The 15440-nt window shown below is 60.1% G+C and overlaps 1 protein-coding gene across 6 annotated transcripts in view; it reads left to right on the top strand.

The window, feature by feature from the left end:
* Positions 1-13583, top strand: part of TSPAN11 (tetraspanin 11) — a 78506-nt gene extending 64923 nt beyond the window's left edge. For 2 of the 6 annotated variants that reach the window (XM_057318976.1, XM_057318975.1), the window contains 3 exons: positions 2568-2726; positions 3072-3158; positions 12918-13583. In XM_057318976.1, the coding sequence (XP_057174959.1) occupies positions 2568-2726; positions 3072-3158; positions 12918-13181 (510 nt within the window). In that variant the 3' untranslated portion in view covers positions 13182-13583. Of the gene's footprint in view, positions 1-2567; positions 2727-3071; positions 3159-3347; positions 3428-9476; positions 12890-12917 lie in introns of those variants that run through there. The other 4 variants (XR_008961590.1, XM_057318978.1, XM_026502656.4 and 1 more) reach the window with 4 other exon arrangements.
* Positions 13584-15440: the final 1857 nt, after the last annotated feature.

The raw sequence follows: 15440 nt of genomic DNA, 5'->3' as shown, positions 1-15440 counted from the left end.
CTCCAAGCCCCGCCCCTGCTGCCTTTCCCCGCTGGGCCCCTGTGGGCAGCAAGCTAGCTGTGCCAGGGGAAGAAGCCACCTCCTGGCCAGGGATCCGGCCTCCTTCCGTCGGCAAGGCTCCCTGCTTCCTCTGCTGGGCGCAGAGAGCTGAGGTCCCTCAAGAGTGATGTATCAGCCAGAAGTATTTCAGTCAGGCTACTGTAAGAACTTCCCAGTTGTGAGCCGTGGGGCTGAACGCGGTGGGACAGAAAGGGGGTCTGTCCAAGAAGAGGCCCAGCAAATCCCTCCGGTGAGGCCCGTGGTCCTGCCAGGGCTCGAGAAATGGGCCTCAGACCTACCCCGGCCAGTATGGTAGCCACTAGCCGTGTGTACATTTAAATGTAATATAAAAGTCAATTCCTCAGTCACTAGCCACACTCCAGGGCCCAATAACCTTCCTGATTAGTGGCATCAAATTGGACAGCAGAGATGAAAGGCATTTCCATCATGTAGAAAGTTCTGTTGGACAGTGTGGCTCCAGGCTCTGATGGTTTGGTGTCTGAGAATTTGAGGAAGCTCTACCCGCCTCCTCCGGTCCCCCTTCTCCCTGCCACCCCACCCTCACCCTTAGCCTGCCATCTCTGTAGCTACAGACCCCCACCCTGGGCCTGAGGCCTTGGTCTCATTGCTGGGAATACCAGGCAAGTAGGCAGAGCAGAGGTTGGTGGGGTTCAGAGCTCTAGGGGCACCTTAGTTCAGCGGGGGAGGCACTTTCCCCGTCTCCGCAAGACTGGCTTAGCTCCCAGTAGGCTCCGGGCAAAGGGGTCTCTTGTGCTCTGCTCTAGTGACTAAGGGCACCCGTGTGCTAGGTGCACACCCATCCACACCCACACCCACCCTGCTTGTCAGCCCTCTCCGAAGCTCGGTCTGCACTCGTGGGGCCTCCCGCCGGAGAAACCGAGCCCCAACCCCTGGCCTCGGGCCCTTACTCACGGAGCCCCGCACACAGCAGGCAGCTGCAGGCCGCGCTGGGCTGGGAGGCCCCTCGGAGTGGAGAACAGAGCTGGGGAGGCCAACTGGGGGGACCGGGAAGGAAGGCCTGGGTGTGCCTCGGGAGAGAAGATGGGAGGGGCAGTCAGAGAGCGGGGAACAGCAGGAAGAAGGGCACAGCCGGGAGCTGGCATCTGCCACTGCCCAGGGCCTCTGCGGGGACCAGAGCACGTGGCCACTGCCCCGCACGTGCCAGCAGCAGTCAGAACCAGGGGGGCATGAGGGACGGTGGACCCAGGCCTGCATGCTAGGCCTGAGGAAACAGCCCCGAGAAGGCAGTGGCGTCAGGCCAGGGCCAGCATCCGGGCTGCAGGCCAAACCCCCGTATGTCAATGGCACCCACATGCCTGTATTCACGAAACGACCCTCTCAGTAGAGGGTGTCTTCCTGACCGCTCAGCGCTGCGGGGCTCTCGTCTGCAGGCTGCCCAGAATCGCCTCTCGCGGTTCTCACAGACCGGTGTGGAGGTACTTCGTTAGCCCCAGGGACAAGTGACAAAACGGAAGCTCAGTGAGGCTGAGTCACCTGTCCAGTAGAATCCCGCGTGACTCCTAGCACCTGCTGTTCCCGGCTCCACGTGCTGTTCCGTCCTGCCTGCCTCCTCGGAGCTCCTCCTCTTCCTTGTGGGATCTTTCCCGCCCGTGAGCAGAGCCCCTCGCCCCTCCTCTGAGCTACACAGCTCCCCATGTCTCCCCTGTCTCTCCTCGAAAGCTACTGAGAAGCGTCAGAAAGCCGGGAACCGTGTGCGTCACGCGTGCGCCCGGGGCTAGCGTCAGTCCTGGCACATAGCAGGTGCCTGGTGCACACTCGTTAACGGCAGCGACGCACCTCCCGCCCTGCCTGCACCCCGCACACCAGAGACAGCCTCAGAAGAGCTGGCTCTGTGGCTCCCGCAGGGACTTGGAATCTCGGTCCCTCAGCTCAGAAGGACAAGAGAGAAGCGATGTCCCGTGTGTCTGCATCACCGGAGCCCCGGGCTGGCGCTTTCCTGCCCCACAGCAATGCGGAAGCCCCTGGTCTTACCCAGCACTGACACTGCCCCCTGGTCAACACTGATCTGTCCGCACTGGGGCTCCGGGACCCTCTCTGTGTCCCTTCAGGTCTGAGGGCTCTGAGGATTCAGGGTTTGAATGAGGGTCCAGGAGCCTCTGCCTCCCTGGGTGACCGGGAAACCCCCGCTGGGTGGTCTTGGCCCTGCCCTGGGCTCTGCCCCACTCTCTCAGGGACCCACCTGCATCTACTCCCCACCCATCTTCTCACAGGCCCTCCCTGCCCGCAGGACACCCAGCACCATCTCCTTACCGGACTTGGGTGGCTAGAAGGGAGCCAACAGGTGTCTTGCAGCCAGCTCATGCACCGGCCCAGGGAGAAGAGCCCCAAAGAGACCGGCTCCCTGCTCAAAATAGGGAAAGGAGAACTCACAGGGAGACAAATAGGGCTCGGGTTAATAATGAATAATGAGTCCTGCGGCTTGCCACGGAGGGGCTGGAGGTGCCCCGTGTGAGCTCTTCGCCCCCAGCGTCTGTCTCTCCCTCCAGTTCAAGTGCTGTGGGAGTAACAGCTCCGCCGACTGGCAGCACAGTGCATACATCCTGTCTCGGGAGGCCGAGGGCCGCCGGGTGCCAGACAGCTGCTGCAAGACGGTGGTGGTGCGCTGTGGCCAGCGGGCCCACCCCTCCAACATCTACAAGGTGGAGGTGAGTGCCCAAGCTCCTGGCCATCCAGGAGGCCCCCCATCCCTAAAGAGGCAGGCTCAGGCAGAGGGGCGGGGGGCAGAGGGGGCGGAAGCAGGACACACTATTCACTGGCCATGAGGCAATGTGAGGCCCTCTGCGGTCTCCACAAAGCCCCGGGGGATTCTGGGACATCATGGCAGGCCCCTGGGTCCCCAAAGAAGCCTGTGGGCAACTGAAAGTCTGGACCGGGCCCTTTAAGCCTCTGGCCTGCCCTCAGCTGGGTGGACGCAGCACCCCTGCCAGCCCTTCCCTTTCCAGCCTCGCCTGCTTCCGGGCCCCCGTGTGTCACGTGCCCTTACCTTACAGGGAGGCTGCATCACCAAGCTGGAGCAGTTCCTGGCCGACCACCTGCTGCTCATGGGGGCCGTGGGCATCGGGGTGGCCTGTCTGCAGGTGAGTTGGAGGGCGTGGGATTAGGACAGGGAGTTGTCTAGAAGAGCTGTGAACCCCTCTCCCATTGGTGGGAATCTCCAGTCACTGGCCATCTGCACACCCACGTGCTGCCCTGCCCTCTCCTCCCCTCCTCCTCTCCCCACCTTCCCTCGGCAGCCAAGGGAATCACACGGTCACTCTCTTCCCCAGAGAGGAAGGAAAATGCCTGGGGGCCTGGGGGCCCACTTGACCTTTTAAGAGACCTGGGAGGAGTGTGAGTGTGGGCTCAGGTATGTGCATGCACCCTCTGTGTGTGCACGTGGGTGTGTGTGAAAAGCCTGCTGGGATACGTGTGGAGCCACAGGTTGTCCGCATGCGTCTAGGTGTACATGGGGCTGTACGCACGGATATGTGTTTAGGTGTGCTTGTGCATGTGTGTATATGTGTGTGCATGTACTTGCACTCATTCCTCTGTGTGTGTGTGTGCACGTGCGCACACACGCGTGCCCATGGATGTGCGCTCCCCCGTGCACACCCAGCTCTCTGCTCTGAGCGATGCCTTTGGCTGTCTCAGTGCTGCACCCGGCCCTCCGCTGCCCCGCAGGACGTCAGTGGGGCTCTCCCAGTGGCTCCAGCCAAGGGTCAGTAGAGAGGTGTCGGGAGGGGCACCCTGGGGCCGGGGCAGACGCAGGGAGCAAGGGCCCAGCAGGCGCTAGAGCGAGTTCCGTGCTGCCCCGCCCTTCCCACTCCTGCCACCACAAACACTGGGCAGGGGAGGAGGGGTGAGAGCAGCGGTTGGGGCCTCAGAGGCCCTGGGGCTGACCCTGCCTCTGCTCCTGTGCCACTTAGAGCTCTGACATCCCTGCCCACCATTGCTTCATCCACAAAATGGGGATCACGTCCCCAACCACGTAAGGTCTAGGTAAGAACGAGGTGATGAGCGTGACCCACGCGCTGTGCCCGGCACATGTGAAGGCCTCCCCATAAGTGCATGGCCAGCACGCAGCTGTTATCCAGCTGTCTGTAGACTTCAGAGGGGTCTCAGGTACTTCCTATCATCAGATCCCCACCACAACCTGAGACCGGGGCCAGGTGAGTGTCTGTGTTCTCCCATTTTACGGATCAGAAAGCTGAGACCCCGAGAAAAGACTTCCGAGGGTGTCACATCCTGCACTGGCACCCAGGTCTCCTGGTGGTCTTTTGCTTTCCCCAACTCCCCCCCTCCGGCCCTAACCACACAGAGTTCCATGGCAAGCAAAGCAGGGGTCAGTAGCAGCAGCTGGCGTGGAGAGCCTGCCAGGGTGGGGTTCCTTCCAGGTCACCGCGCAGCCTGGCTTCATCCGCCTGTGTGCCGGGAGCATCGAGCTGCAGCCTCGCCCAGGGGCTCTACCCGCTGGAGGTGGGGGGGGGGGGGACCCAGCAATGCAGGGCTAGTTATCCCATCTCTGGGCCTCAGCTCCTTGTTTGTAAAATAGGGCTAATTATACCTAGTTTGGGGAGAGGATTAGCAATATATATGTAAATCACTTGGCTGGTTGCTCAGCAGATAGCAGGTGTTCAATAAATGGTACCCATCATTATTTGATTCATTTCCATGTGGGCACATTGTCTCTTGAAAAAGCCTTCTCAGAGAGCTTTTTCCCGGCCAGAGCAGCGTGCTCCTCCTCCTGCACTGGTTCGCAGCCGGCCAGGAGCCCGGCTGGCATCAGAGGGCCCCTCTCTGCTCTTCCCTAGCGCAGGTCTTCTGCCCCACGTCCTGAGCTGAGCAGTTGCCGCTGGGGGCTGAGGAAGGGGCTGCGGTGTGCTCCAGATCCTGGATCCACTGAAGTTTCCAGAAGCCTGCTGTCTCCTTCAGCTGTGAGGGGCCTGCTCAGCAGGGACCCTGACCAGGCCTGGGCCACACTCTCCACCCCTTTCTTCCTGACTTCTCTGGCCTTGGGAGCCTGTAGAAGCTAAGGACAGGGCCAGTGAGGTCCAGGGCAGGGAGTGGGTCTGCCAGTGCCCCAAGCATAAGGTCAAGGTGAAGCAGGGAGGGCGGTGGATCCTGCCCAGGGGGGCCACGTTGCTGGGCAGGCTGCCGGCAGGCCCGCAGAGACGTCCCCTTGAAGTCTTGGTCCTCTGCAGCTCACTGTGGAATTGCTGCTGGTGTCCCTCAGAGGGAGCTTCCCCTAGCCGCCCCATGCACCCCACCCACCCGTTGCAGAGCCTCTCCCCTCCTTCCCGCGCCTGCCTGCCCTGCAGCCAAGCCTCGGTCACAGCTCCCTCTGCTGGCCGATGCTGGAACTAAGCTGCCCAAGCGCAGGTGGGCCACTGGTGGGGAGGAAGGGCTCACACCAGGCCTGTGCCCAGGCTCCCAGTCCTCGTCCGCCGGAGCGAGCCTTCCCCACACATGCCCAGCTTGGCCCTTCCAAGGCCCCCAAGGCTCAGGAGATAAAGGTGATGTCCTGTTTCCCTGATCCCCAGGACCAGAGGAGACCTTGCTAGGAAGTCAGAGGGCCTCCCCTCTTCCTATGTGACCTTGAGGATGTCATGTTCCCTCTCTGAGCCTCAGGTTCTTTTCCTATAAAATGGAGGAGTGGGACGTTTTCGAGCTTTCCGTGAAGTGGCAGACTTCTCTAATCCATGGAAATCTCACCTAGGAGTCCGGGGTATTAAACATGGGGAGGAGCTGCTTGGCCGGAGTTGGCGCCCTAAGGTTCCATGATTTTTGGTAAGGACCCTGCCTCAATGAGACTCATGTGCCGTAATATTCTAGAACATTAAAGCACGTCTTGTGAGTGCTCTGAACACGGAGCAGAAAATGTGACTAATGTGACAAACCCCGATTACAGGGATTTGGCCACGTTGTCCCTTGCGGCCCCGTGGATGTGTGGCCCAGGTGCTAATATGCTTAGGAGAGATGGTGGCGGACTGGAGGGACACAGGATCTCCACAGAGCCTCCGTGGCAGTAGGCTTCAACCTTGGCTGCACACGGGGGCCCCCGGGCGAGCTTTAGGACTGCCCAGGCTACACCCCAGCACCATCAAGTCACATCGTCTGGGGCTGGCACCCAGACACCACACACCCGGAAAGCTGCCTGGTGGGTCCCGAGTGCAGCCAGGCCAAGAACACTGGCGCAGGTGAGTGACAGGAGCACAGGGTGCCCAGAAGTCCAGTGTGAGCGGTCAGGGGCCAGGGGAAGATGGCACCATCACAGTCCCTAAACACCCACCGGCAGGCATGTGGGGAGCATGGGACATTCCCGGGAGGGACCAGAGGACAGACAGGAGCAACAGGCAGAATTTACAAGGAGACAGATTGCAGAATTTATTAACAATTGGAATATTCTGGCAGCGGTCCCTGCGGAGCACGAAGCTGTGTGGAGCTGCAGGCTGGCGCAGGGCTTGGGGGCTGGCAGGGACACAGCAGCGGGGCGTCCTGCCCGCAGTGGGCTGCGCGGCCCTCCCACGCTGCCGCCTAGCCTTCTGGGTGCACACCTGTTCCTTTCAGCAAGACCCTGCAGGGCCGCTCTGTCCGCCTCGGGCGTGTGACTCACTACTCAGGACTTTCAGACCTGAAAGGGGTAACTGGGGTCTTGAGGTACCTCCAAATCACAGACTCTTCCTTCTGGAAGGACCTCCCCAGCCGCTGGACCAGTGCGGTCAGCCCTGGCTGCACATGGCAATCAGGCCCGATTGCACAGGCTCGGGGTCAGACTGCCTGGGATGAAGCCTGGGCACAGGTGTTCTTTAAAGCCCTCCAGGCGATCCCAGTGTGCACCCGGGGTAGAGAACACTGGGCCCACCCTGTTCGTGTACCTCTGTAGACCCCCGGCCCAGCGATGTGGTCACCTGCTAACGGCGACACAGCCACGGTGGCAGAGCCAGCGAGGACCCCAACTCCAGCTTCCCCTCTTGTGTGCAGACTCTGGAGGCACTCCACTCTGAACTAACGTGGGAAGCTGATTTCTAGCATACTCTGGCAGGAAGCATATTCTGTCCAGGAAGGATGTGGGGGCTCAGCTCCCTTTTCCTACTGCCCTGCTCACACACACGCTCTCTGGAAGCCTCCCACCCAGAGGCCGTGCAGAGAGGCTAAAGGGAGAGCATTCTTCGTCAGCTTCGTAACGAGAGCTGCTCTGTGCCCGGTGCCGGGGCCACCACTGGGCAGGATGTGCCCCCTTCTCCCAGCAGGCTTGCACTCGAGGGAGTAGACACATAGAACATGGATTGTCACATGCAGTCAGGGGCGCTGTGCAAGTGCGAGAACTGGGGTTTGGGGGAGCACATAGGAGGCCATAACTTGCATGGGTAGTCAGGGAATGCTTCCTGGGGGAAGTGATGTATAATTAAATCTTGAAGGAGTTTGACAAGAAGAATTAAGACGGGGACCAGTGACAGGGTGAGAGAATTGGATTTGCAAAGCCCTGGCTGGCTGCTGTGGAGGGAGGACCTTATCGTGAGGGCTCGGGAGAGCACTGCCTGGTCTCTCAAAGGCTCAGGGTGCGGGAGGGGAACCGTGATGTTGTCCTACCATCCTAGTTTTTAAAGAATCTCTCCAGGGAAGACTATCCACCAGTGAACAGACTGGAGGTTTTCCTATTGATAGAGGGAGCTTTGAGGCTCAGAGAGGGATATAACTGTGCCCAAGGTCACACAGCCCAAAACAGAAGCTACCCTGCTCCCACCCTGAGGTTCCAGACTGTAGGATGGAAACATGTCGTAGAGCCCAGAAAACTCACAAGACAGCCAAGATTGGGATCTATAGGTCATTAAAAGGGAAACTGAAAGATCATATTAGATTGCCCTACTGGGACCTCACTGGCCCTTCCTTGATGCTCTTGATAACAATCAGGCATTGGCCCAAAAACCTCAAAAGCAGCTGAAAGCACGCCCCCTCCCTGTTCGAAGGGCCCCGTTGGTGGCAAACGCTGTACCTAGGCAGGCTGCCAGAAGAGGGCGCCGTGCACATCAGCCCTGCCCCCGGCGCGCTGGGCCACGCCCCCTGCCCCCCCTCCCGCCCCCCGCCCGCCCGCACCCATCCCCCAGCATCTCCTGCTCCAGCGCTCAGCTCAAGCGCGCTTTCTCTGCTCACCCCGGGCTGGCCGCCCGAAGCCATCGGGGCCGATTTCTGCATGTCCTCCATCAGGAAGGAGGTGCTGGTGCTCGCTCAGATATCGATGGCGTCCAGAGCTGCTCTGTATGACAGGGTGCTTGTGTGTGTGCACACGCGTATGTTGATGAGTGCATCCTTGGCCCCTCTGCATGTGTCAGGGTTCGGGCGGGGGGGGGGCATGTGGACATGCATCGGTGAGATTCTGGCCCGTACACCTCCCCCCTCACTGGGCCTTCCGTGGCTGGAAGAGCTGGGATGGCGCCTGCTTAAAGCCAGTGGGAGACAGTCTGAAAGCCGCGCTCCTGGGGCTCCCCTGTCCTGCCATGTGAGGACGGGGCGGGGCGGGGGAGGGGGGGAGAAGAAGCCCTCATCCTCGCCTGGTCAGAGCTCCGGCTGCACCCAGATGCGCTCTGGCAAGATCGGGTCAGCAGCAGCTGTTGAAAAAGCTTGGGAATGGTGGCAGCGCTGTTCCCTGTCTTTGGGGAAATCCACCTTCCGTGAGCCACAGGACAGTCATGGGGCTGCCCTCCTGCTGCCTCTGTCCTATGCTCAGGGAGTCGGGATCCAGTGACATCCCTGTCACAGCAAGATCACCATGGTGGGCCTCCTAGGTCTGACACATCCCCAGCTTCTGGTCCCGCATTTTAGAGATGGGCAAAGCGAGACCCCACGGGGACAGTGATTTTCTGGTACTGCCCTGCTTTGGGCAGGACACTCTGGGGCCTCCTTGTTCAGCTAGCGGATGTGGCAGAGGGGCTGTCAGGCCAACTCCTGGGGCTGGGGTGGGGGCTGGTGCCGCCATCCAAGCCGCCTTAGAGGATGAGTTGGTGACAGCCCCTGAGAGCCCCGGTTTCCCCAGCGGCTTCTGTACATAGCCAGAGAATCGACTAGGAGCCTTAGTTTTGCTCTGGAGTCTGAGAGCGGCAAGACGCAGACAGAGCCTCTCCTGGAGAAAGAGCTTCTGCCAGAGCAGCGAGGGAGTGGAGCTACTACCACTCAGGATAGGGTTAACTCGGGCCGTCTCTGGAGATCGAGGACCACAGCCCCATAGCAGATAGCTTGTTAGAAATGCAGACTCTCAGCTCCCCCCCCCCCCCCGCCCTCCAGGCCTCCTAAGTTGGACTTGGCCCTTTATCGAGGTCCCCACGTGTACACGCGAGGGTGGCCACCTGCTCCAGGGCACTCCGGGGCCGGCAGCTCACCAGGCTTCTGACTTCCCTTCGCCCCTCTGCTCTCTCGCCCAGCAGATCTGCGGGATGGTTCTCACCTGCTGTTTGCAACGGAGGCTCCAGCTGCATTTTTACTAATGGCCAACTCCCCCTCCAGCTGCCCCCCACAAACTCAGCTGCCCAGGTCCCACCTTGCAGGCCTGCAGAGTCAGCACCCACTTGCCTACAAACTCCCAGAAGCTGCCCCTACTCTGTGCCGAGCCCCTTCGGACCCACCAGTGCCCAAGACCCTGACTCTTGTGGTTCCCACCCAGACCGGGGCCCTCAGCCCCCTCCCTCCACTTCCAAGTGCTCACTGCCAGGGTCCCTGAGCAGGGCACCCATCCGCCAGCACCCCTCACCAGCAATGGGGGTCCTGTGAACTGCAGGAGGGTGAGAATCAGACCCTCTGCTCCCTCCCAGCTCTGGAAACTAGAATGAAGGTCTGAAAACTCCAGCCCCTCTGGGACTCCTTGCATTGGGCGCGTGAGCACCCCTCCTCTTATCTCTGCTCGGTGTCCTTCTCTTTTCCTACTGGGAAATGCTTAGGGTGGGGCAGTTAGGGTCAGCTCTGCCCCCAAGAAGACCCAGACCTTTGATGTGCCCACCCCCACACCTTCTCACCTGGAAGGGAATGCCCTGATGGCCTGGTTCCTTCCTGCAGGGCCCAGCAGTGGAGAGGTCTGGGGTGAGGACCCCGGAGCTGGGGTTGGGCAGAGATGGCTGGTGGCACTGCCAGGAAGGGGACCAAGGCAGGTAAGGTGGCCACCACACAGGCACATGCTGCCCCAGGACCCTGCTCACTGCCCAAAAGCCATCCCTAGGAGAGGTCGCCCAGGAGACCATGGCCTTGAGCCCCAGTCCACAGTAATATGCCCCTCAGGGGTCGCCTCTCTATGGCCTGATTCTCAGGAAAGCCAGGTTTTTAAAATGATCTCCAGCTCTTAATGTTGGTGGGAGTGAAAAACCCTTCCTGACTAGGCTAAATCACAGACCCTGCAAAGTTGGAGGCACAGTGAAGGTGCAGCTCTGAGTGAGGGGTGCTCTGCTCTGAACCCCGTTTTTCCTGGGCCCACAGTCCCTGACCACAAGGCCACATGCTTAGAGGCTGTCACGCTCACGAGTTCCTCGGAGAGAGAGAGAAGGGCATGCGTGACTGCTGAAAGCTGTCATCAGCCGTGTGTGAGCTCACAGGGACGCAGAAAAGAAGCCAGCATTCTGCAGAGGTCGGGCCACGGCAGCTGCGGGAACCCACACGGCCTGAGTCACACATCGTCACCCTTCCCCCGCCCACGCTGGGGCAGCCACCCTGAGGGGCATGGACTGTCCACCACTCGGGATGACCCGTTTCATCCATTTCACTCATTCATTTTCCTGGGGAGGCAGGAATGAATCTCGGCCTTCGGTGAGGGGATGAGGCTTGCTTAAAATGTTTGTGACTGCTCTCTTCTCCCTCCCTCTCCCAACAGCCTTGCCCCAACTCAGGGGGGCCCCTCCGGCCTCGCCACTGCGTCCGGGGCCTGGTGGTTACCGAGGGCCAGCTGTGTGCTTAGAATGTGTTAGTCACCTAAGTGCTTTCTCTCATAGCAACCGCTGCAAGAAGCTACTATTATCCCACTCTACAGACGACAAAATTAAGGCTCAGAGCTGTTAAAAGACTGGCCGGCAGTGGCTGTGGCTACTGTCCTGCAGCCCCAGGCGGGTGGAAACAAGGGAAGCTGGGCTGGGAGCCCCTGCTCTGTGGCGTCCTCCGGCTCTCCGTCCCTGCAGGAAGCCGTCAGGCTGACACTAGGAACAGAGTGTCTCTCAGGGGTCACTGTCCAAGATCAGCAGCCTGGCCCCCCTTCCCGGAGCAGACCGAACCATCCCTCGGCCCTGGTGCCCACGCGCCCTGCACATCGGCAGTCAGCGGAGCGGCGTGACTTCTTTCCCACTGACAGCCAGGCGGTGCAGGGGCTCAGGTGGTGAGCTGGGGCCCTGGGGACCACCACGCAGGGGAATGGCCAGCGCTGACACTGAGTGAGAGCAGACCAGACTTCAGCCTCGGAACCTGCGACGGCGTGCAGAATCTCCCGGCCAGGCGGAGATCACATCTGGGGGCACAGAGGGCTGGCGAGGGCACGGGGAAACGCCTCTCCCTGCCCCATGCGGGGGGCCGGGGGAAGGTCTCAGGTCACAGGCACTCAGAGCAGCCCTGGGCCGTAAGGAGGCTCCCTGGGGGGCCATGTTAACCACCTCCAGCTACCTTTTCCTCCCCTGATTGCTGCTGCGGGGCTCCGGGAGAGCAGAGCACAGCGGGGTCTCTGTCTCACAGAGCTGACAGCCTGCAGTCTCATCCGGCAGTTCAGCCCGTGCAAGGCCACAGGCACTTAGGCCTGGAAGGGCCAGCACAGCCCTCGGTGAGGGGGAGGGTGTCCCCAGGATCCTTGTGCCCTGCAGCTAGTTTGGGTCTTAGGATCAGACACTCTGGTCCATCCCAGGGTTTGGAGATAGAGGAAGTGAACTGAAACCCTTGCATCACCACCCACCCCACTTTCCGCCTTGCAAACGCTCTCGCTTTCTGGCCACTTGGGGCCTGGGGACAGAAGGGGAGGGGGAGGGGAAGGCGGTTGACTAGGTAGGAGAAAACGCCGTCTTCTGTGTCCCTGCTGGGTGGCACTCACATCGCCCAGGATGCTAGTGATGTGTTGGAACCAGCAGTTCTCAAACTTGACGATGCATCAGCTCGCCTGGAGGGCTTTTTACCAGATTGCCTAGTCTCACCGCTGCAGAGGCGGGGTGGAGAACTTGCGTTTCCACCAAGCTCCCAGGTGATGTGGACACTGCTGTCCCCGGACCTTTGAGAACCGCTGCTTCAGACCACCCCACCAAGGACACTTGGCCTTTGTATGCGTGTCAACCCTCAGCATCCATGGTCCGTCAGGATGTCTGGTTGGAGCCCAGCACATTCACCGCATGACGGGGGGCCGCACCTGCTCTGCCCTCTGCGTGGGTCTGTGACCGTGGCTGGGAGACCAGGTGTCTGGGAGACCAGGTGTCTGGGTCCTCTTCCTGGAAGGGAACAGATTAGTTTCCAGCCACCTTCCGTGTGCCTTGGGAGAGTCCAGCCCCATTCTCGTCACCCCCACTTTCTAGTTTAGCACAATGGCCCTGCCCTACCTGTACTCCATCCCCCAGCCTCCCCTCCTGCTTCTGCCCCCAGACACCCCGTGCAAGTGCCACTAGGAATCACAGGCAGCCCAGTAGTAGGCCAAATGGGCTTCTGGAACCAGCCGGCCATGGATACGGGTCGTCACAATATTCTAGAAACCGAGAAGTTGCCTTAACCTAGTGCATAGGAGAAGTTGCTGTAGAGTTGTGAACATGCCCGTCTCCTCAGCTGGCCTCAGTGCAAGCCCGGCCTCACCTGCTGGGTGGCATGATAATTAAAGAATTGTATCTAGAACTACCTTCTGTTGCTTTTTTCCTCCTCCACAGGGAAATCTCAGGCCATCGGTTCATCAGATGTCTTTCAACCCACTGTCCGTGCTGGAGAAGACATTAATCATGGGGAGGAGAAAAAGGGGGAGCCCTATTAGGAAACCCACTGACCACTCTGATCAGGGTCCTGCTTACCCTTTCTTTGGTCAACTCCTACCTTTTCTTTGTGTGAACGGAGCTTGCCATGCCTACACGTGTGCCATGGGCTCCTGGCTGCGAGAGCCGGGCTCAAACAAGTGGGCTGAGACGGCGCTCCTCTGAAAGCTCTCTGTCTGTGGTCAGCCCTCGTCCCCGCGCCACTCGCCACGATGCGCAGCCGGCTCTGTCTGTGAGCCTGCAGTCTGCACGTCCTGCTGCGGCCATCCCCTGGTGCTGGCTGCCGCAGACACTGCGTGTGGTGAGGGGTCAGGGGCAAGGGCTCTCAGCTGAGCGTCAGAAGCCAAGCCACACACTCCTACAGCGACCCAGACCCCCAGCCCACCTCACTCCAGAGTGACAGTGCTTCTGCCCCTGGACCAGCTGATTTGTCCGCATCCCCAAATCCAGAGTGGGACGCTCTTCCATCCGAATGCAAAAAGACTTCAATCTCATGATTCAGAGGAGCGGGGGGCATCGGGTTGTCAGTGTGGAGCCACAGGAAGTAAATGCTTTGATGACACAAACCATTCATCCGATCTCATCCTCTCTTCCATCTAGAAAACTTGCTGGAGGTGGGGTGGGTGAGTGGGCGAGCCTGAACTGTGCCTGGGAAAGCTGGCCTCTGGGGGTCCCAAGATGGCCAGACTGGGGTGGGGTGGGGAAGCAGATGGGAAGTGAGCCTCTCAGCTGGGGAGAAGCTGGAAGGGGCCTGCTCACTTGCTATGTAAGCAGATTTAGTCTGCAGGCCTGGCCAGCTCTCATGGGTCTCCCCAGTCCCTGTGGTCAAGTTCATTCCCTGAACAGTGACAGCAGCAGCTCTCTGATGGCTTGCATATTAGACAAGGAGTGGACCCAGTCCAGGGCCCATCCAAGGCCACCTGTGTTGCTAGATCCAGACATCTGGTCTCCTCCAGCATCACTGTGAGTGTGTGCGTGTGTGTGCCCGTGGACAGAAGCACACAAGCGTGCCTGGGAGGGACGAGCAATGCTCTGGGCCCTGCTTCCTGCACACGGGAGCCCGGTGTGTGAGCGTCACTGCTGTCTAGAGAGGCTCTGGTGGCCACCAGGGGCCTCGGGTAGGTGGGCAGCAGCAAGAAGCTCTGTGAAGCTGTCCTCCTCAGTGGCCACCAGCTGGCCCTGTCTGCGGCCACTGCTTCCCAGCAGGGGCCAGTGCCTCGTGTCAGTGCCAATGCCAGCCTGTCATGTCACCACAAGGTGGGCTGCTTTGAACTGGGACCCTGGTTCCTACTCCCTCTCCCCAGCTGAGAATAGTGAGGCTGTCAGTGGGGGTGGGGGAGACACAGGGTCCAAAACCCACATCATTCCACTACTTCTTCTTAAAAACAACTACACGAGAAGCCCCTACTTCCCTGTTCCTCCTGCTTCTGTCCCCGGGCTGAAACCCGGGGAGCAAGGACCGAGCACAAAGGAGAGGGTGCTGAGAGGGATGCAGGGAAGCCTTTGGATCAGGTCAGGGGTGAAGAGGGCGGCGAGGAGAGCTTCCATCTGGCCCTCACTGTCAGCAAGGTACCAACAGCGTCATTGCACTGAGGACGTGACCTGGGCAGCCAGAGCCAAGAGGGTTATGTTCCCATCCGCCTGGGCGCTCATGAAGAGGTCATGAGCAATTTCCACTGGACTCCTAAAATACTGAAAGCAGCTCATGAATCCCTAATTGCAATGTAGAGAACCCCCCATTTGGGGATGAGATCAAATCCAACATGTCTCCCTGAGTTGCCAATTGTAAATAAGAAGGCTGAGTCCTTTCAGGAACTAGCGTCCCTTTCCCGAGAAAAGACATGTATTGAGAGTATGTTGGGATCCCAGGAATTCAGGTGGGGGCGTCAGTGGGGGCACGAGGAGGGAGACAAAGAGCAGGGAGCTTCCTGAGGCCCCTGAATGACAGCACAGGGGCCCGCCTTGTCCACAGGTTGGATCGGCCCGCTCTGGGTGTTGGCCGAGGGTAGGTCTTAGAACTCCGCAGCCAACAGGAGGAAAATCTCTGAGCCACAGGCTCAGTCCACCAGGCGCAGCCACAGACCACTGTGTGGCCCTGCTCTACCAGTTTCCCGCCCTCCTCTGCATGAAGGGGCACCCAGGGAAAGCGGGCAGCGCCCACGTTTTGCCCCAGCCCGCTCTCGGCTGCCCGGCAGTCTGTGGGGCCACTGAGGGGACAGGCCAGCAGGCAGCTTCTGAGAGCCGGGCCCCGGCGTGCCCTGTGGCGTGGCCTTCTGCTTTGTGTTCGCTTAAGGAGGCACGGTGGTCCATCTCCACAGCTGTCCTTAAACTCAGCAGAAATGAGACGGCTCCATCAATAGCCTCCCCCTCTTGCTGACTGCTTTAGAAGGGACCATCGCAATGCCAGTACTTGTGTCCAGAGTG

Source organism: Ursus arctos, unplaced genomic scaffold (assembly GCF_023065955.2).
Source record: "Ursus arctos isolate Adak ecotype North America unplaced genomic scaffold, UrsArc2.0 scaffold_26, whole genome shotgun sequence".
Taxonomy (NCBI): domain Eukaryota; kingdom Metazoa; phylum Chordata; class Mammalia; order Carnivora; family Ursidae; genus Ursus; species Ursus arctos.
The sequence above is the reverse complement of the archived record's forward strand: the minus strand, read 5'-3'. Positions and strand labels throughout refer to the sequence as shown.